Genomic DNA, 21,372 nt, shown 5'->3' with positions numbered 1-21,372 from the left:
CTAATCAAATCACATCTCTCCGAATCGTTTCAAACTAAAACGTATCGTTCCTGTATTGGAGCCCATGTTTCTAGATACTTTTCGAATCGTCTTGAAAGGGAAAGATGCACATCCCTAGAACACTGGTTCCCAACCTTTGTTGAACCGTGACAAACCTCGATGTGATAAAAGATTCTGCCACAAATTTATTTAGTGCAATTTTATTTTATTTTTTACCTTTTTATTTAACTAGGCAAGTCAATTGACTTCTTCGGGATCGGTGTCCCTTTCTCGGGACGGTTGAGCTAACATAGGCTAATGCGATTAGCATGAGGTTGTAAGTAACAAGAAAATCTCCCAGGACATAGACATATCTGATATTGGCAGAAAGCTTAAATTATTGTTCATCTAACTGTGCTGTCCAATTTACAGTAGCTATTACAGTGAAATAATACCATGCTATTGTTTGAGGACAGTGCACAATTTTGAACATGAAAAGTTATTAATAAACAAATTAGGGACATTTGGGATGTCTTGATACAATTTGTTTTACAGAAATGCAATGGTTCATTGAATCAGTCTAAAACTTTGCATATACACTGATGCCAACTAGTGGCCAAAATCTCAATTGCACGTGGGCTGGAATAATACATTACTGCCTTTCTCTTGCATTTCAAAGAAAATGGTACAAAAAAATGCAAAAGAACGGTATTTAAACAATAAAAAATAAAGTTTTATCTTTTACCAGATCTATTGTGTTCTACTACATTCCTTTCACATTTCCATCAACTTCAAAGTGTCCTTTCAAATGGTACCAAGAATATGCATATCCTTGCTTCAGTGCCCGAGCTACAGGCAGTTAGATTTGGGTATATCGTTTTAAGTGAAAACTGAAAAAAATGGGCTAATCCTTAAGAGCGAAAAACATAAAATGGGTCTTAATTTTGAACGGAAAGGTCTAGAAATAAGCGGTTTTCTACATTGTAAAGGTGGAACCACAGAGTGGAAGCCACTCCGTTTGTTTCTATGGCAGAGGCTGGGGTACTGCTAACACTAATCCGATTTGCCTGTCCTAATTGGTGCGGAGCGCACCTGACTTGAAGCAACCATCCAGATGTAACCATGTGCATCCTGTTTCCATTGATCATCCTTGATGTTTCCACAACTTGATTGGAGTCCACCTGTGGTAAATTCTATTGGATTGTACATGATTTGGAAAGGCACACAACTGTCTCTATAAAATCTCACAGTTGACAGTGCACGTCAGAGCAAGAATCCAGCCATGAGCCCCCCCCCCCCCAACAAAAATAAAGAAGCACCGTTCTGCACCAACTCATTTTTATTCCAACATTTGGAACAACAGTAATAAATAATCATAGCATTTCAAACTTGTATGTGTATGTATAATACACATATACTCATAAAGACTCATAAATATCAAAAAGAAGTAACAAAAACCAATAGAAACAAATTTGTTGATTTGGCACTCGAGCATCAATACATTACCCATCCCCCAACACTGTCAACCAAGAGTCAATACTACATTACCCATCCCCCAACACTGTCAACCAAGAGTCAATACTACATTACCCATCCCCCAACACTGTCAACCAAGAGTCAATACTACATTACCCATCCCCCAACACTGTCAACCAAGAGTCAATACTACATTACCCATCCCCCAACACTGTCAACCAAGAGTCAATACTACATTACCCATCCCCCAACACTGTCAACCAAGAGTCAAGACTAAACCAATTCACCTTGCTGGTGTGCAGACTGGTTTTATATTATTCTTAACGATTTAGCACTCCGACATGATTAATTGACCCACAGTCCCACACGGTGACATGATATCATTGACGTGATGTGCAAATGAGCGATAGAAAACCGATCGCGCAAATGTCACCATTTCATGATTCTATTTTTTGTGCAGGCACCCCGTGTCGCCCTCAGCAAGATGCCACCCTCGGCGGCTGCCCATGTTGCCTATATCTATATCCGCCACTGATTGAGTTCTTGGTCACCACCTGGATCAAGGCCCCATTTTTCTCCCATCAGTACACCTTGCTCTCATCCTACTGTAACCACTGGCCATTCTTGGAATTATTCCTACCAAAAGATAGACTTTTAGATTTCTTTAATTATTGCAATAATGGAGCATTAACGGTCACTCAATGGTGATTGTTAAGAGCACAACGAGCAGAGTTGGGTTACAACCTTTATAGCAAAGTACATCCTCCTGAATCTTCATGACAAACAACTAATGTGTGGGTTGGCTCTAGAGGTGAAGTTTTGTATGTCAGAAAGGAGTAACCCCCCCAACCAGATTGCATTTTCTGTGAAGACTGTTCTAATTGTATAGGATCCAGGGTTTGGCCCCAAAGACAAGGTTCTTCTTATCAGCTGTCCGTACTGGAGACATCTCCTCCCTGGTACACAAACAACAACTCATTCTTTGGGGTGCAGGCTCTAGGTTTTTTCACCAAGACATCCTATATCAATTACCAGCGCCAAGCCCCAGAGGTCCAACTCCACAGATGAGAGAGTACTGAGAACTTATTTGATGCATAAACTGTATTAAAACACAATCTTGTCATTTTCTACCATACCACACTCTGACCACTTGGTCTCACCCTACTGTAGCCATTGACCATACTCTCTGACCATGTTCTAACTCTGTGTCCACAACTCATTATTTGCAGTGAAATAAAGGGAATTGATTCCCACTGTGTCCCCTATCCCCCACCAGGCAGTAGAGGAAAATGGAGAGCAGATGCCTTGCTACTGCGTCTCAGTGAGCCTGCTGGAGGGAGACGACTCTAAGAACAGCCGCTGGAGTGTCACCAGGAAGCTCATAGAGTTCCAGGCCCTGCACCGAAAACTGACTGAGGTAAAGGATCCTCCATGCTAATGTTTTTGCCTGCCTAGCTAGCGTCTCTGACTCACCCTCTGTCTGCCCCCCAACAACAGCCTTTTAATTACCACAGTCCTGCACTGCTACATCACAGCCGTTTGTTTCAAATATCACTGCCTGCCATCTGATAATCACCCTAACAATGCTTCCACCAGCCGGTTGCCATGGAGATGGAGTGAGTCACCATGCCACTGCATTTCATGAGGTGCTACAAACAACGAGACTTGAAGACTGAAACATAACTCCTCTTGTTCTCTCTCTCTCCTCTTTGATTTTATATTCTTTATGCAGTGTTTCCCTACCTTGAAAAAAGTCCAGCTTCCCTCCGTCAGTAAACTGCCATTCAAGTCAATTGACCAAAAATTCCTTGAAAAGTCCAAAAACCAGCTCAACAGCTTTTTACAAGTAAGTCACTCTGCCAACACGGTTCAACCACACATCATAGTGAAAATGTCACTCAAATCAGTGTTTTGTTTATGTGGAAGGCATTTCTCACTATCGGTCTCTTAAGGACATCATTTTTCAGAACAGGAGATGTCATTTGAGTTGATGATGTCACATATAGCTACCATTGGGAGCTCAGGTAGTTTATTTCCTCATTTCAAAATGTTTCTGTCTGATAGGAAATTCATTTGTATTATTGGAGTGGCTCGTTCCTGCTGTTCTCACGGCATGTCGATTGGCCATCAGGATTTCAAGCTAGGCTCTTTCAATGTCGGGAGAAAAAAAAAATGAAACATGAGACAACCACAATGTACTAAGTTTGGAGATGAGAGTCAAAGTTTGAGATTAAATTGAGCACATTCTTTACAAGCTTTTACAACAATGTTAGTTATGATGGAAAGCTTTACTATTACGAGAATGATGAGGATTTAGTTGGTTTGCCTCATTGATTTGCACTCGTCAGGTTCCATAGTTATTAGCATCGACTGTGTCTCAAATGGCACCCTATTCCCAATATCTAGTTTTTAAGCGCTGTTTCCATTGAACATGCCATACAAATCAACATTTTCATTCATTATATTAAGAGTGCCTTGGTCTGGTCCTTTCTTTTTGATGACCAATATATTGCACTACTTTTGACCAGAGCCTTTGGGAATCTATGCCTTTTGGGATGTAGCCCAGACTCCAACTCTGTCCCTGCTAGGGCCCTATGGGATAGGGTGTCAATTGGGACACAGCTCGTCTAATCTGCAGCTATTTTCTCCACCATGTATAGAAAATGCTGACAGACGAGCGGATGTGTCAGAGTGAGGCGCTCTATGCCTTCCTCAGCCCCTCCCCAGAGCACCTGAAGGTCATGGACATCCACAAGAAATCCTCCTTCTCCCTGGCCTCCTTCCTGGAGAGACTGTCTGGAGACTTCTTCTCACACACCGAGGTTAGTAAGCACCGTCACATCAGGAGACCTGGCTGGCTGGGGTGGTGGGACTAATATGTATGTATGTCTATAAACATGTCTATCCTTTTAGTCTTTCTCACAAAGAGAGACACATACACACTAACTCCTTTTTCCCAAACAGGAGGAGGCGGAGGATGACAGTGACCTTTCTGACTATGGAGACGAGGCTGATGGGAAGAAAGATGCTCTGGCTGAACCCTGCTTCATGCTCATAGGAGAGATCTTTGAGCTCAGAGGAAGTGAGTGGAACCTCTACTCTATGGCTGCATCCCAAATGACACCCTATTCCCTGTTACAGTGCACTATTTTTGAGAGGGCAGGGCACTATAAAAGGAATAGGGTGCCATTTGGGGGACACTACACTGTCATTTTCACCTCAGTAGACTGAGTGTGTGGTTTGTGTATGTTATGTCTGTGTTCTTTAAATCAAATGAATTGTTCAAAGCTATTTTGAAAGGGATAGATTATATCCTTGTTTGTTGTTATTGGAAACTAACTTTGTTAATGGATCTGTTATTTAATCTAGTCACCACTTGCTATCAGCCTGTCACTCTGTGATATTGTTTGTCTTCCTTTATTCTCAGTGTTTAAATGGGTACGAAAAACTCTAATTGCACTAGTTCAAGTCACGTTTGGAAGGACCATAAACAAGTAAGCATCACTCTTTTTATGAAAATGTTTTATCAGATTTCTGCTCTTATTTCCTGCCAGTGTGTGAAGCAAAGAGTACACACAGATCTGGGAAGAGGCAAGGTTTATTTAGGTCTATATCAGCGGTCCCCAACCTTTTTTGTACCACGGACCGGTCTCATGTTGACACAATTTACCCGGACCGGCCATCGGAATATCAATTAGGCCTAGAAGTTTTTGTATAGCCGCTTTTTCATAACATTTTAGTTTAAGTAGAAACATATAAAAACAAGGTGCATATTTTTCTCTAATCATATAATAAAAACATTGCAACTCACCAGTGGGAGCCCTGAGCTTGTTTCCCACCAGTGGGAGCCCTGAGCTTGTTTCCCAACAAGATGGTCCCATCTAGGGATGATGGGAGACAGTGACATGTTCCGTATGTCCAGTCTACTCTGTAATTTAGTTTTTGTTGCCATCATTGTGGAAAAACCCCGCTTCGCAGAGATCGGATGTTGGAAATGGAAGGAACGTTGTGCTTTTGTGGCTCTCAGGATATTCAGCCTGGATTTTAATCCAGAATGTCGGCAGAGATGAAGTTATCTCAAACATACTTTTAAGGCCACCGTCATTTACAACCTCAAGGATTTGATCTACTTCCTGCACGGACATGGACAATTCACCTGGGACATTCACGAATGGGTTGAGGATCCATTCCTTCACACTGCGTGGGTCTTTTGCGGTTGGGAAGTAAACGCTCAAACTCCATTGACAGCGAAGCTAGGTGATCTCGCACCAGCTGGGAGAAGGACGTCTCTGTCTCTCCCAAAATCCCCGCTAATGTTTGGAACATTTCAAATATGCCCCTGTCCGCTCGCCATCCCTACAGTTCCAGTTTGTCTTTGAATGCAGCCACTTTATCTGCCAACTTCAAGACAGTTTTCATTCTCCCCTGAAGTGACCGATTGAATTCGTTGAGCAGGTTTAATACGTCGCACAGGTAAGCGAGTTTTGCGACATTCCTTGTCATTGAAATGTGCTGCCAGTGGTGACTTTTTTTCTGAAAGAAATCTCTGCAGCGGCTCTCGTAACTCAAACACTCTGTCAAGCGATCTCCCCCTGCCACCTGACTTCTGTGTATATGATAATGCGTTTGTGCTCTGCGTCTATTTCCTCACAAAGCTGTCCAAACAGATGCGAGTTAAGGGCGTGTGCTTTGATGTTATTTGATAACTTTAAAACATCATTCAGTACGACGTTAAATTCAGGTGCCATTTTTCGGCTAGCCAGCATTTCTCTGTGAATGACACAGATTTAGATCACATTGTAAGGTGACTGTTCCTCTTTAACCTGGGTGAATGAAACCAGACAGCCTTCCAGCCATGGCAGCATGACTTAAATGTAATGTAAATGTAACACAGAATGACCAATCAAATTTTCCTGACATGCACAGTCGTGGTCAAAAGTTTTGAGAATGACACAAATATAAATTTTCAGTCTGCTGACTCCGTTTGTATGATGGCAATTTGCATATACTCCAGAATGTTATGAAGAGTGATCAGATGAATTGCAATTATTTGCAGTCCCCCTTTGCCAAGCAAATGAACTGAATCCCCCCCCCCAAAAAAATCCACTGTATTTCAGCCCTGCCACAAAAGTACCAGCTGACATGTCAGTGATTCTCTCGTTAACCTCTCTAGGGGGTGTAGGACGCTACCGTCCCAACTGGCCAACATCCAGTGAAATTGCAGAGCGACAAATTCAAAAACAGAATTACTAATTATAAAAATTAATGAAACATACAAGTGTTATACACCAACTTAAAGAAACTTCTTGTTAATCCAACTGCTGTGTCAGATTTCAAAAAAGGCTTTTACGGCGAAAGCAAACCATGCGATTATCTGAGAACAGCGCCCAGCAGACAAATCATTACAAACAGTTTTCAGCCAAGAAGAAGAGTAACAAAAGTCAGAAATAGCGTTAAAATGTATCACTTACCTTTGATCTTCATAAGTTTGCACTCCGAAGACTCCATGTTACGCAATAAATGTTTGTTTTGTTCGATAGTCTCTATATATTCAAAAACCTTTTTGGTGCGTTTTGTTCAGTAATACATTGGAACAAAGCGCAGTTTCAACAGACAGACGAAAAATCTAAAAAGTACCATAAATGTTCATAGAAACATGTCAAATGATGTTTATAATCAATCCTCAGGATGTTTTTGTCATAAATAATCGATCATATTTCAACCGGACAAAAGCTTCGCCAATAGAAAAGGAGAAACAAGAAAGGCATGCTGGACTCGTGTCTGGAAATTTCCACTGGCCACTCATTGAAAGTGCTTTTTCTCCCTAATTTTTCAGAGTAAAAGCATGAAACAATGCCTAAAGACTGGCCACATGTTGTGGAAGCCATAGAGATCGTGAACTGTGTCATAAGTCTTTGTATGGTGGATAGGCTCTCAATGGAAAAGAGACATTTCAAAATAATAGCACTTCCTTGGATGGATTTTCCTTAGTTCTGTTATACTCAGACATTATTTTAACAGTTTTGGAAACTTTAGTGTTTTCTATCCAAATCTACCAATTATATGCATATCCTAGCTTCTGGACCTGAGTAGCAGGCAGTTTACTTTGGGCACACTTCATCCAACATTCCAAAAGCTGCCCCTACCCTAGTGAGGTTAACACAGGTGTGAGTGTTGATGAGGACAAGGCTGGAGATCACTCTGTCATGCTGAATGACTTTGAATAACAGAATGGAAGCTTCAAAAGGAGGGTGGTGCTTGGAATCGTTGTTCTTCCTCTGTCAGCCATGGTTACCTGCAAGGAAACACGCTTTGCACAAAAAGGGCATCACAGGCAAGGATATTGATGACAGTAAGATTGCACCTAAATAAACCATTGATCGGATCATCAAGAACTTTGAGGAGAGCGGTTCAATTGTTGTGAAGAAGGCTTCAGGGCGCCCAAGAAAGTCTAGCAAGCTCCAGGCCCGCTGCGCTCCGGGGCACCACCAGTACAGAGCTTTCTAATGGCAGCAGGCAGGTGTGAGTGCATCTGCACGCACAGTGAGGCAAAGACTTTTGGAGGATGGCCTGGTGTCAAGAAGGGCAGCAAAGAAAGCCACTTCTCTCCAGGAAAAACATCAGGGACAGACTGATATTCTGCAAAAGATACAGGGATTGGACTGCTGAGGACTGGGGTAAAGTCATTTTTCTCCGATGAATCCCCTTTCCGATTGTTTGGGGCTTCCAGAAAAAAGCTTGTCCGGAGAAGACAAGGTGAGCGCTACCATCAGTCCTGTGTCATGCCAACAGTAAAGCGAGACCATTTGTGTGGGGTTGCTTCTCAGCCAAGGGAGTGGGCTCACTCACAATTTTGCCTAAGAATATTTATTTGACCTATACTTAACTAGGCAAATCGGTTAAGAACAAATTCTTATTTTCAATGATGGCCTAGGAACAGTGGGTTAAATGCCTGTTCAGGGTAGATTTGTACCTTGTCAGCTTGGGGGTTTGAACTTGCAACCTTCCGGTTACTAGTCCAACGCTCTAGCCTGCCGCCCCGAATAAAGAATGGTACAAACACATCCTCCGAGAGAAACTTCTCCCAACCATCCAGGAACAGTTTGCTGATGAACAATCCCTTTTCCAGCATGATGGAGCACCTTGCCATAATGCAAAAGTGATAACTGAGTCGCTCGCGGAACAAAACATCAATATTTTGGATCCATGGCCAGGAAACTCCTCAGACCTTAATCCCATTGAGAACTTGTGGTCAATCCTCAAGAGGCAGGTAGACAAACAAAACCCCACAAATTCTGACAAACTCCAAGCATTGATTATGCAAGAATGTGTTGCCATCAGTCAGGATGTGGCCCAGAAGTTAATTGACAGCATGCCAGGGTGGATTGCAGAGGTCTTGAAAAAGCAGGGTCAACACTGCAAATATTGACTCTTTGCATCAACTTCATGTAATTGTCAATAAAAGCCTTTTGACACTTATGAAATGCTTGTAATTATACTTCCGTATTCCATAGTAACATCTGACAAAAATATCTAAAGACACTGAAGCAGCAAACTTTGGAAATTAATATTTGTGTCATTCTCAACTTTTGGCCATGACTGTAATCATCCAAAGACTTGAATAGTTCTGTGGCCGTTGTTAGTCGGCAGGGACAGCACACACAACATATCCTCATGCACAACATCCTGAAATGTATATTGCACATAAACAAGCAGTATTGCCTGGTTGTCAACATCGGTAGGTTGTTCAACCTGGATTGTATACCACAGTGACTCGTTAAGCATCTCCGCTATATTTCATCAATTCGCCTAGTGACGGTGGTAGCTGAAAAGAGGAACCTGCTATCTTCTTAGCTGCAGCATCTCCTGAAAGTTCACTGCAAATGTCCTTAGCAGCAGGTAGAATCATCAACTCGCCAAGAGTGAACGGCTTCTTGGCCTTAGCAATACAGCTAGCCACGAAGTATGACGCTCTTATTGACAGTATTGACGTTTATTGACGTGTCTTTCAAGACTTGCTTCTGTCGTTCTTGTTCATGTTTTCTTCGCTCAAAGAATTCAACAGGTATTTTATTTTATAGATTTAAAAAAAAATATATATATATTTATCCTTTCCGTGCTCCCCGGTAGTGAATGTGCTGGTCCGCGGCCTGGTTTTTGGGGAACGCTGGTGTATATTACAGCGAGTGGTATTGTACTAAAACACCCCAGCTTTCTGTAGAGCGAGAGCTCATCAGTTGGTGATTGACAGGCAGGGTTCTGTTATTGTCTTATTTTGTTGTCTTACTCTATTATTGTCTTATTTTGTTATTTTATTGTCTTATTCTGTTATCTTCTTAGGGCTGCAATCCCATTAATGGGATGATATGACAACAGCCAGTGAAAGTGCAGGATGCCAAATTCAAAACAACAGATCTCGTAATTAAAATTCCTCAAATATATTCCTCAAACATCTTATACCTTTTTAAAGGTTCTTGTTGTTAATCCCACCACAGTGTCCGATTTCAAATAGCCTTTACAGCGAAAGCACCACAAACGATTATGTTAGCTGACCACCAACTCACAGAAAAACCCAGCCATTTTTCCAGCCAAAGAGTCACAAAAAGCACAAATGGAGATAAAATTAATCACTAACCTTTGGTGATCTTCATCAGATGACACTCATAGGACTTCATGTTATAAAAAAAAATATCAGTATACATTGACGTGTTACGTTCACTAGTTCCAAAAACATCCGGTGATAATGCAGAGCCACATCATTTTACAGAAATACTCATTATAAATGTCGATAAATACAAATGTTTGACATGGAAATATAGATATACCTCTCCTTAATGCAACCACTGTCAGATTTCAAAAAAACTTTACGGAAAAAGCAAACCATGCAATAATCTGAGACTGCGCTCAGAAAATAAATAAAATTATCCGCCATGTTGGAGTCAACAGAAATCAGAAATCACATTGTAAATATTTCCTTACCTTTTAACGATCTTCATCAGAATGCACTCCCAGGAATCAAAGTTCCATAATAAATGCTTGATTCGTTCGATAATGTCCATTATTTATGTCCAAGTAGCTACTTTTGTTAGCGCGTTTAGTACACAAATCCAAACACTCGTGCAGGTCCATCCGAACGTCAAATGAAAACTTCCAACCGGAGAATTCCTGCCTGTAGAGAAGCCATGGAACGCAGGTCGCTATCATATGAAATGCGCGTGACCAGGACCTGGCGTTCTGCCAGACCACTGACTCAAAGAGCTCCCATCCGGCTCCACAACACAGTAGAGGCCTCATTCAAGTTTCTGAAGACGGTTGACATCTAGTGGAAGCCCTAGGAAGTTAAACTTTATCCATATCCCACTGTGTATTCAATAGGGTCTGGGTTAAAAATTGACCAACCTCAGATTTCCCACTTCCTGTTTGGATTACTTCTCAGGTATTTGCCTGCCATATGAGTTCTGTTATACTCAGACATCATTGAAACAGTTTTAGAAACTTCAGTGTTTTCTCTCCAATACTAATAATACTATGCATATATTAGCAACTGGGACTGAGGAGCAGGCCGTTTACTCTGGGCACCTTTCATCCAAGCTACTCAATACTGCCCCTGCAGCCATAAAAAGTTATGCTGCTATTGTCTTTTTCTGTTATCATGTTATTGTCTTATTCTGCACCCTAACCCACGGCTCCAAATGGTGCGTAGACTCTCCCAGGCTGTGTCCCAAATGGCAACCTATTCACCCATAGGGTTCTGGTCAAAAGTAATAATTAGGTGGGGGATTTTATGTTTGTCATTATATGCACGTGTGAATTAGAAATGTGTATTTTTCATATCCCCACTCCCCCTGAGATGCCCTCTGAGTAATGTCACAGCCAGGGTCTGCCATTATCAATGGTGACCCTGGAGTATTTAGGTTTAAGTCCCTTACTCAAGGGCACATCAGCAGATTGTTCACCTTGTTGGCTTGGGGATTCAAACTAAACCTTTCGGTTACTGGCCTACCTCTCTAACCGCTAGGCTACCTGCTACCCTATGTAGGCAATAGTGTATCATTTGGGAAGCTGACTCTGACCCTACCACGATTCACACACTGATGCAAGGGGTTTGTGCACTCTTGGATCAATCTCCTTCTTTCTGTGATATCCCTCTGGTTGAGATCGTTTAGCTTATTTAACAAGTCAAACTGCAGAACTAGGGTTATGTTTACCACAGCTATCAGACTGGGTGTTCCAGATATGCACTGCAATGGGTTGTTGTGGCTGTGCGCTGAACATGTGTAGAGTAATGTTAGCTAATACTGTAATGTAGAGGCTTTCGTCAAAACCTTCACTCCCTACCCCATCAGGCAGATTCGAGACACTGTCAACTGGATCTTCAGTGAGCAGATGATTGTTTGCTACATCAACATTTTCCGCGACACATTCTGGCCCAACGGAAAACTGGCCCCCCAAATCAAGGCTCGTTCCGACACAGAACGTCGGGAGACCAAGGAGAGAGCTCAACAGAAGCTGCTAGACAATATCCCAGGTAGGTCTTCCCTCCTGCCATACAGGTGTCATCTCTGCACATTTATTAACAATGTTTTGGTCAGACCTTTTTCTTCAAATACATGTTATGATTAGTTTGCAGAGGTAAAATTGTGTGCGCAGGAGTTAAATGTATTTATTCTACAATGTTGATTTTGTGGCTGTAACTCCCTGTTCCACAAGGGTGTGCGCGTTAACCCTGCTAGAGATTGATATCTGACATGGATCAGTATTCAAGGGGTGGGGGGTGGAGTCTGGCGTTGGTTTCGAAACACAAGTTTCTGTTTCAATTGGATTATTGGATCTTTTAGTTTAGTTTATTAATTTGACCATTTAAAAAAAACAAGCACACATACAACTTAAAAGCCATACATACACATGAATAAAATCATTGAGGATAACACACAAAGTCTGGGACTTATTTCCATTGGTCCTCTTGACACAAGATGGCTAGACAAGATCCAACACAGTATGGCTGTGAAATAATAAAACAAAAATGGAGAAGAACATCCATCTCATCATTCCAGTTACATCATAGGGGTTATTCATATGGGGACAGAAGACATCAAACATATTTTTACTTTATTTTTAAAGCTGCCCAGGGAGGATGTTGTTTTTATAGGCAGAGAACTCATTCAATTCTGAAGCTCCAGTATACAAGAAAGTACCTTTCCCAGCATTACTCCTGAACCTGTATAAGCACACATCAGCAACACCTGATCTGGTGCTGTGATTGTGTGCATCCCTAACATGAGGAAAGTAATCACTTAGATATCTGGGCGCAGGACCATAAATACTCCTGTAAACCTAGTCTAATCTGGGACACCCTAGCCTCACAAGCAGCCAGTTTAGTTCCTGAAAGCAGCTCCTGCCTATGTGAGTACGTGGACTCACCTTCAATACTACCCTGATCAGCTTATTCTGGGCTATCTGGAGCTTCCCCTTCATAAATTTAGATAAGCCCCCAAACCAGGAAGTACTAGCATAGTCAAAATGGTATTTAATGAGGGCAGTAGCTAGCACTTTCATGGAGTCCTTATCAAGCAGCCTGGACTTTCTAGCCAAATACTTAGCCCTGGCATTAACCTTCCCTAGCACCTTATTGGCCATGCTCACACCTCCCAAGCTTCCATCAAGGATACATCCCAAGTAGCTAACAGAGGTTTTAGTAGTCAGCACCTCACCCCCTAACTCCACTCTGATTTCAGACGGTCTACACAATGTAGGTCTGGATCCAAAAATAATTGCTTCAGTTTTCCCTAAGTGCAGAGATAGCTTATTAACTCCAAGCCATTTGCTAATGTTAGCGAGATCTGTGCGAAGTACGCTCTCCAACATAGTTTTACTTTTGTGAGACACCAGAAGTGTAGAGTCATCCGCATAAAGAAAAAGACTGCAAGAACAAGCATCTTTCATGTCGTTAATATACAATAAAAACAGCAGAGGCCCAAGCACGCTCCCCTACGGAACGCCACAACTCATTGGTTTTTCCTGAGACAGTGAACCATTAACCTCTGCTCCCTCCCTTCCTGATAAATAGGACTTTACCCAGCCTAGAGGGATACTACTTAACCCCAACCCCAGTTTGGAGATTAACTGTATCAAAGGCCTTCTGTAAGTCGAGCAGTACCATTCCACACAGATTTCCCTCATCAATCTCTTTCCTGATGAAGTAAAGTAGACATGAATCAGTGGAATATATATATTTTTTTTACCCCCAATTTAGTCATATCCAATTGTTTTAGTGGCTACTATCTTGTAGCTCTTTGAATTTACACATAGGATAGATACAGGCCTATAATTGCCAGGGTCAGACTTTATCCCCTTCTTATACTGAGGTATAACTTTAGCTTGTTTCATGTCCCTGGGAAAGGTGCCTTGTTCAAGAGAGAGATTAACGATATGCGTAATACAAGGGCCAATTTGCTCAGCAGAATCTATTGTTTAAGATGAGCAAAACAGACCTGGTAAAATAAATAATACAAATACTTTGCTAACAGCAACCACCAAAATAAACCTCAACATAGTGTCTTAATAGGGCGTTGGGGCATCACGAGCCGTAATAGCTTCAATGCACCTTGGCATAGATTCTACAAGTGTCTGGAATTCTATTGGAGGGATGTGACACCATTCTTCCAGGAGAAATTCCATAGTTTGGTGTTTAGTTGATGGTAGTGGAAAACACCGCATTCAATATACTTTGTGTCCATCCATTATTTTGGCAGTTACCTGTATATTGTATGCTCCATTTCACACCACACACTGTACAGGTTACACACTGGTACATGTGTGAGACAGGGAAAATATAAGCACCCCCTATTTGACTTTTTTTGCAAACATGTTGCTCCTAGATCTGATGGGTATCTGTGGCTAGATCTCTGAATGTGGACATTTTTACATTTGACAATTTGGTAATTTAGCAGACGCTCTTATCCATGGTGACTTAGTCAGGTCATTCGACTAAGGTCGGTAAAACAACCACATACAGCATGCTAACTGTCTTTCAGATGCACTACAGAACCTGGTGGGACAGCAGAACGCCAGGTATGGGATCATCAAGATCTTCAACGCACTTCAGGAGGCCAATGCCAACAAGCATCTGCTTTATGTAAGTTCACCTCACCCTCTGTGAAATGGCAAAGTATCCTAAAACATGCTGTTGTGGTGCTGTTTGAAAGAGCCACCCCCCGATTCCATTAGGAATTTCACGAATACATCTTGCTCAGCCAACTAGAAGCTCAGTTCAGAACAGCATCTCATTACTGGCAGGTCAGACCACACAAAGAGAGGGAGAATGGGTTTAAAAGGGCATGTGTACATTCCAAAAGCTTTCCCATTTGCACTATGTCAACAAAGTTATTTGTGTGGAATACTCTGAAGTTGCCTCCATAGATATACAGTGGGGCAAAAAAGTATTTAGTCAGCCACCAATTGTGCAAGTTCTCCCACTTAAAAAGATGAGAGGCCTGTAATTTTCATCATAGGTACACTTCAACTATGACAGACCAAATGAAAATAAATCAAATTCAGGATTGTAGGATTTTTAATGAATTGATTTGCAAATTATAGTGGAAAATAAGTATTTGGTCAATAACAAAAGTTTATCTAAATACTTTGTTTTATACCCTTTGTTGACAATGACAGAGGTCAAACATTTTTTGTAAGCCTTCACAAGGTTTTCACACATTTTCTGGTATTTTGGCCCATTCCTCCATAGAGATCTCCGCTAGAGTAGTGATGTTTTGGGGCTGTTGCTGGGCAATACGGACTTTCAACTCCCAAATATTTTCTATGGGGTTGAGATCTGGAGACTGGCTAGGCCACTCCAGGACCTTGAAATGCTTCTTATGAAGCCACTCCTTCGTTGCCCAGGCGGTGTGTTTGGGATCATTGTCATGCTGAAAGACCCAGCCTCGTTTCATCTTCAATGCCCTTGCTGATGGAAGGAGGTTTTCACTCAAAATCTCACAATTCATGGCCCCATTCATTCTTTCCTTTACACGGATCAGTCTTCCTGGTTCCTTTGCATAAAAACAGCCCCAAAGCATGATGTTTCCACCCCCATGCTTCACAGTAGGTATGGTATTCTTTGGATGCAACTCAGCATTCTTTGTCCTCCAAACACGATGAGTTGAGTTTTTACCAAACAGTTCTATTTTGGTGTCATATGGTCAGATGAAATTCTCCCAATCTTCTTCTGGATCATCCAAATGCTCTCTAGCAAACTTCAGATGGGCCTGGACATGTACTGGTTTAAGCAGGGGGATACGTTTGGAACTTCAGGATTTGAGTCCCTGGCGGCGTAGTGTGTTACTGATGGTAGGCTTTGTTACTTTGGTCCCAGCTCTCTGCAGGACATTCACTATGTTCCCCCGTGTGGTTCTGGGATTTTTGCTCACCGTTCTTGTGATCATTTTGACCCACGGGGTGAGATCTTGCATGGAGCCCCAGATCAAGGGAGATTATCAGTGGTCTTTCCTAATAATTGCTCCCACAGTTGATTTCTTCAAACCAAGCTGCTTACCTATTGCAGATTGTCTTACCAGCCTGGTGCAGGTCTACACTTTTGTTCCTGATGTCCTTTGACAGCTCTTTGGTCTTGACCATAGTGGAGTTTGGAGTGTGACTGTTTTGAGGTTGTGGACAGGTGTCTTTTATACTGATAACAAGTTAAAACAGGTGCCATTAATTCAGGTAACGAGTGGAGGACAGAGGAGCCTCTTAAAGAAGAAGTTATAAGTCTGTGAGAGCCAGAAATCTTGCTTGTTTGTAGGTGACCCAATACTTATTTTCCACAATAATTTGCAAATTAATTGATTAAAAATCCTACAATGTGATTTCCTGGATTTCTTTTCCTCATTTTGTCTGTCATAGTTTAAGTGTACCGATGATGAATATTACAGGCCTCATCTTTTTAAGTGGGAGAACTTGCACAATTGGTGGCTGACTAAATACTTTTTTGCCCTACTGTACATATGTGTTACATATGCTATGGTTGCCTCATTCCATCTAATAGGGGAAGATATCAGTGGGTCAAAGAGTCAGTCATTCTCATACATGCCTGCATAGGAATAAAGTGCACAAAACAAACTCTCCTTCACTTGAGTCCAGGCTGAAGTGATGTGTTGTTTAATGGCCTCCTGACACGTTTCCTCTGCCCCTGTTTCAGGTTCTGATGGAGATGATCCTCAAAGAGCTGTGTCCAGAACTCAACGTGGAGACGGACCAGATCTGATGGGGCGAGGCCCATATGTACGCAAAACACAGGATCGTGTGGTTAATGTGGAGCAAGAACCCTAGGGCATCCTATTCCCTCCCTCAAAGGGCATAGGGTGCCATTAATATAGTGTACTACTTTTGACCAGAGGGCATAAGGTTGTGCACTATAGGGAATAGGGTGCCGTTTGGGGACGCAGCCTAACACACACACACTGAGTGAAGGAAATGGAGGTGCACCTGGAGATCGACATGGCTTTAGTTTAGTCTTGGTTTTCAGAGGAGAGACACTCGTTGAAGGATTATGTATTATCTTTTGTTCAAACTAGTTTTTTTTAAGAGAAATGAGAAATGAAGAGAAATGTAACATCAACACAGAGGTACTGTAATGTTCCAGCATGGTACAGTAAACAATGAGATTAAACTGAATGGATGTCTTTTCTGTTGTTCCGCGGTACTTTTATCTGAATGCATTTGATTATGTAGTGCTCAAACTAGGGAGACAAGCTTCTTTTCCTGTTACTACGTTACATTTCTTTGTTTTGTTCAGTAGCTGAAAATGACAAATCAGTCCCACTGCCAAGGTCTGTTGCAGAAAGCCAGGCTATTGATTGATTACTTTGTTATGGATCCAAAATGTGAATAGTTGTGAAATTATGAGTGTTGTGCTCATATAATGAAGAAACAAGCTGCATTACCGACCTCAAATACATTCCCCACCAATGTTACATTATGTTCATTGTAGAACGGCTTCATTGTGCAATATGTCATGTAAAGTCATTGTGACAATTTTATTTGTGACTTATTGATAGATCTTATTTTTACCCAAAAATTGTTTAGAGCATTTATAAGCAATAAATTGCAAAAGAGAAATGTATGACTTGTTAACTCTTTTTTTTGTTTATTTATCCACTTGTCAATGTAAGCTTCTCAGAATTGTATGAAATTGAAACCATCGGAATTTGGATGCTACAATTTATATACATTTGTATCTGAATTCAAGGACCCCAAGTTCATGCAGAGTAGTACCGGTAACACCATTCTAATGTGTGGAGTCTGTAGTTATTAAACAGTTCTTACACTGGGCACACCATCGCCGTACTCCTATCCATACCAAACCCACACACTGAACACACAGCATTCAGGTCTGATATTTACTCAAGTCATCTCAAAGCAACAGAGGAGACTGCTATCTGGACTCCCTAACTAAGGTCATGATGGTGGATCTCTACATTCTGCTAAAGATGATGTCCCTCTGGAGGTCCTGGCACACTTCTGGGTTTAGCCGAGCAGCCTAGTCAAAGAGAATACAGTTTCTAGTATGAGATTCAGAATAGAGATATAATCTTACTCATCTTAATTGGCCTTCACTGATACTTATGTTGCTATTTCAGGCAAATGGGTCAAGCAGAATTTGATTTGATTTATTAGGATCCCCGTTAGCCGATGCCAATGGCGACAGCTAGTTTTACTGGAGTCTGACACACAACCAAAAAAGACAGACAGTGACATACATTTGAATTTGTGTGCCCACCTTAGTGAAGTATTGCCAGGCCTTCTCCTTGCTCTGAGGAACCCCCTTTCCCAGTTCCAGACAGCGGGCGTAGTAGAAAAGAGCAATGGCCACGCCCTTAATTACGTATTCAGGCAGGCAGTCTGTGACCATGGCGATGGCAGCAATGTCATCGTAATTGGTAATCCTACATTTTCATTGCGGGAAGATGAACATTACAGCCTACAATTTAATTTAATATTTTCAATCATTTTCCTTGTGGAAATAGAGGGTAGTAGGTTAGCCTTGGCCGCAGCATATCATTTTTAAACCTCGACTTCTATCTAATAAACCATATTTATCACTGCTTTAGTGTTCTACAGATGGTTAGTGTCTTATGTATTTAACTGCCCTTTTTTGCAACACATTTACATTTTCAATTCCTATAAACAAAATGGCTGCCGTGGTACATTGCGGGCTGTGTCTCGTCTCTCATACCGACATGAACAACACGCTACACTGCTTCCAAGGACTTTCTCTTACTGCTGGTTGGAATAACTGATGGGACCGGCTCTCTATGGGGTATGTTACCAGCAACAGCATAATGAATATGGTTCAGAGGGAAATCAAATTGCTGTTGGTTAGGATACTATTATATGTGTCAAAGGGAGATAGTCTTTTTCAATCAATCACACTTAACTGTGTCATTATTGTGGTGGATTGACTCCTACAAAGATGGACAACCTGTGGACAGAACAGGGATTTTACTGTATGATATACCCTATGACCGTACCTTTTGGCAAGGGCTGCTGCTCTGGAGTAGAGCTTCCTGTGGTAGTAGTAGGCAGCCAGGTGGGCCTGGGCGTACACATTCCCCCGCTCAGCCGCTTCCTTCAGGCACTCAATGGCAGCCTTGGGGTCCTGCTGGATGCCCTGACCATACAAGTACATGATCCCCAGTGCACCCTGGGACTCCAGACTGCCATTGCCACAGGCCTCTGAGTGCCAGAAGAACGCCTGGAGCACGGGGCACACACATGCACACAGTGGGGAAACCGAGTTATGAAAGGGAATAGTTGAAATAGAATCCTGAATTATTGATCAAGGTGAAACATCTCGTGGGTACAGTAAACACATCATACCCTTTTGAGGTCCTGTGTCTCAGGTCTAGAGTAGAACATACCCAGAGAACTCTGAGCTTTTACACAGGCTCTGGGGTTTCCCTCATCAGCAGCAAGGAGCCAGTAACTGGGTGAGAAAAACAACACAGTCACTGCCATAACAGTTCTCCATGAGTCAGCAAACATCTCAAACATTGTGCGTGTGCTTCTGCTGACCTTTCTGCTTCTGTATTGGATTTCTGGACCCCATAGCCCTCCAGGTAGGCTATGCCAATGTGATACAGAGCAGTGTATCTGATGGAGCCTGCCTCTGGGTTATTCCACTGGACAACTCTCCGCATGTAGTCCACTGCCCTTGCCTGGAGAGGAGTACAACACACTGTAAAAACCCAGACCAACGCAACAAACAGGTTACGTTGTGGAAGGCAACCCATCTGCCTAGGAAGACTACTCAACATGAGGTATGTTTGGTAGACTTACAGTAGTTTGTATTTATAACATGGTAGTAACACAGCCAGAAGAGGACTGGCCACCCCTCATAGCCTGGTTCCTCTCTAGGTTTCGGCCTTCCTAGGGAGTTTTTCCTAACCACCGTGCTTCGACACCTGCATTGCTTTAGGCTGGGTTTCTGTACAGCACTTTGATATATCAGCTGATGTACGAAGGGCTATATAAATACATTTGATATGATTTGATAGTAGCAGGTGTGACAGTGAGCAGTTTTTAGAGATGCTCCACTGGGTTCTTCAGTTACCCATTATAATTTATTATGAGGTGGAAACCCAGTAAACCAAACAAGGAAGAATGCACAACACTATCAATACCGTGACTCACTTGATCCATAGCAGTGCCCAGGCCATCGTAATACATGACAGCTAGCTGGAAGAGGGCTCTGGGATCGATGTCCTTAAGGCCGTCAAAGACTCTCTCTGCCTCCTCATAGCGCCCCTGACCCAGCAGTAAAGTACAATCAGAAAACCAGGGCATCATCGCTCAAGATCAGTATACCTTACTGGTATTTCTGCACTACTGAAATGGCTCCTTCATGGCTCCATTATATCAGAGGAAACCACATGCCTAGCTACATTTCTATGTCCAGTATACGGGCGTATGATATATGAATGGGAGAGCTGTTACCTCATAATAGTACAGCTGTCCTAGCAGGAAAAGGGCCTGCTTGTCTCCCCCTTCTGCTCTACCCTTCAGCAGTCTCTCAGCCCTCTCCACCTGAGTGGCAAGGCTGTCTGAGGAGAACAAATCATGTGGTTCAACTGGCAGGTTGTGTGTTTCTGTGCATTCTTTTTTACCAGGGCCCATTTTCTCAGACTGTTGTGGATCTGAGGCAAACAAACGGAATATTTTACAGAATAGAAGGAAACCAAAGATTGTGGGAAATGAACTTGTTCTTTATATTTGTTGAGTGATTTCACTTCTACTGTGGTTCGATTAAAGTGTGATCTACAAAGGTTAATATTTTCAATGGTTTTCCTTCACTTTAAAGTCACTCCCTAACTCACCTCAACAACAACAGCTGTGTTGCGTCATAACAGCTGATCTGAGCTCATGAAACGTCCCAGTTCTAAAGTGCCTGTCTGTTTTATCTTGTGCTGAATACCTTGGTGTGACGTCGGTTTCCCTCCTTCATCTCGGGTGGCATCCGTGATGGCACGAAACACCTTTTCTTGGCTGTGTTTCTTTGGAGCATCGATTGTATAACCCGACTTCATACCCTTGCCTCAGAGCCTGCAATACATCCCTATATTTTTACAATATGTTTGCTAGGATACACCTACGCTTTAAAACATCAAATAAGAACCCACGTTGATTGGTTTTACTGACTTACCTTTCACGCAGTTTGTTCATTTTGTGTGCATGAAGTCTGCAGTGCGCTTTATGCTACGACACAATAGAATCTGTTACTAAGCAACCACTAAACAAATACTGTGATGCAAATAATGTGCGTTCAGTAAATCACACTACTCTATTGTTGTGTAGAGGTAGGCAACTAGTATGTGCTAACAGTAACAATAACAATTATCATTATCACAACACAACGTTTGA

The 21,372-nt window shown here is 42.1% G+C and overlaps 2 protein-coding genes across 2 annotated transcripts in view; one reads left to right on the top strand and one right to left on the bottom strand.

Moving 5' to 3' along the window:
- snx25 (sorting nexin 25) overlaps window positions 1–17,575 on the top strand; it is a 61,040-nt gene extending 43,465 nt beyond the window's left edge. The window contains exons 12-19 of the mRNA XM_046323206.1: window positions 2,732–2,872; window positions 3,188–3,301; window positions 4,116–4,277; window positions 4,420–4,537; window positions 4,883–4,949; window positions 11,802–11,983; window positions 14,490–14,590; window positions 16,652–17,575. Of these exons, the coding sequence (XP_046179162.1) occupies window positions 2,732–2,872; window positions 3,188–3,301; window positions 4,116–4,277; window positions 4,420–4,537; window positions 4,883–4,949; window positions 11,802–11,983; window positions 14,490–14,590; window positions 16,652–16,717 (951 nt within the window). The 3' untranslated portion in view covers window positions 16,718–17,575. The remainder of the gene's footprint in view (window positions 1–2,731; window positions 2,873–3,187; window positions 3,302–4,115; window positions 4,278–4,419; window positions 4,538–4,882; window positions 4,950–11,801; window positions 11,984–14,489; window positions 14,591–16,651) is intronic.
- LOC124010587 (LRP2 binding protein) lies at window positions 17,576–21,231 on the bottom strand. The gene is made up of 9 exons (XM_046323208.1): window positions 21,155–21,231; window positions 20,927–21,054; window positions 20,449–20,555; window positions 20,146–20,259; window positions 19,528–19,670; window positions 19,333–19,438; window positions 18,984–19,207; window positions 18,233–18,398; window positions 17,576–17,992 (listed from the first exon to the last, which is right to left on the bottom strand). Exons 2-9 carry the CDS (start codon window positions 21,036–21,038, stop codon window positions 17,927–17,929), a joined length of 1,038 nt encoding a protein of 345 aa, XP_046179164.1. The 5' UTR covers window positions 21,039–21,054; window positions 21,155–21,231; the 3' UTR covers window positions 17,576–17,926.
- Between the last annotated feature and the right edge of the window lie 141 nt (window positions 21,232–21,372).

The sequence above is a fragment of the Oncorhynchus gorbuscha genome, linkage group LG23 (genome assembly GCF_021184085.1).
Source record: "Oncorhynchus gorbuscha isolate QuinsamMale2020 ecotype Even-year linkage group LG23, OgorEven_v1.0, whole genome shotgun sequence".
Taxonomy (NCBI): Eukaryota; Metazoa; Chordata; class Actinopteri; order Salmoniformes; family Salmonidae; genus Oncorhynchus; species Oncorhynchus gorbuscha.
This window is presented reverse-complemented; position numbering and strand designations above follow the sequence as displayed.

Excerpts from the sequence above, each read along its gene's own strand:
- LOC124010587 (XM_046323208.1), bottom strand. The coding sequence starts at position 21,038 with ATGAAGTCGGGTTATACAATCGATGCTCCAAAGAAACACAGCCAAGAA. Across the intron at positions 19,208-19,332 it reads AGACACAGGACCTCAAAAGG|GCGTTCTTCTGGCACTCAGA; the intron begins GTATGATGTGTT and ends CCCGTGCTCCAG. Across the intron at positions 18,399-18,983 it reads GCAGCAGCCCTTGCCAAAAG|GATTACCAATTACGATGACA; the intron begins GTACGGTCATAG and ends ATGAAAATGTAG.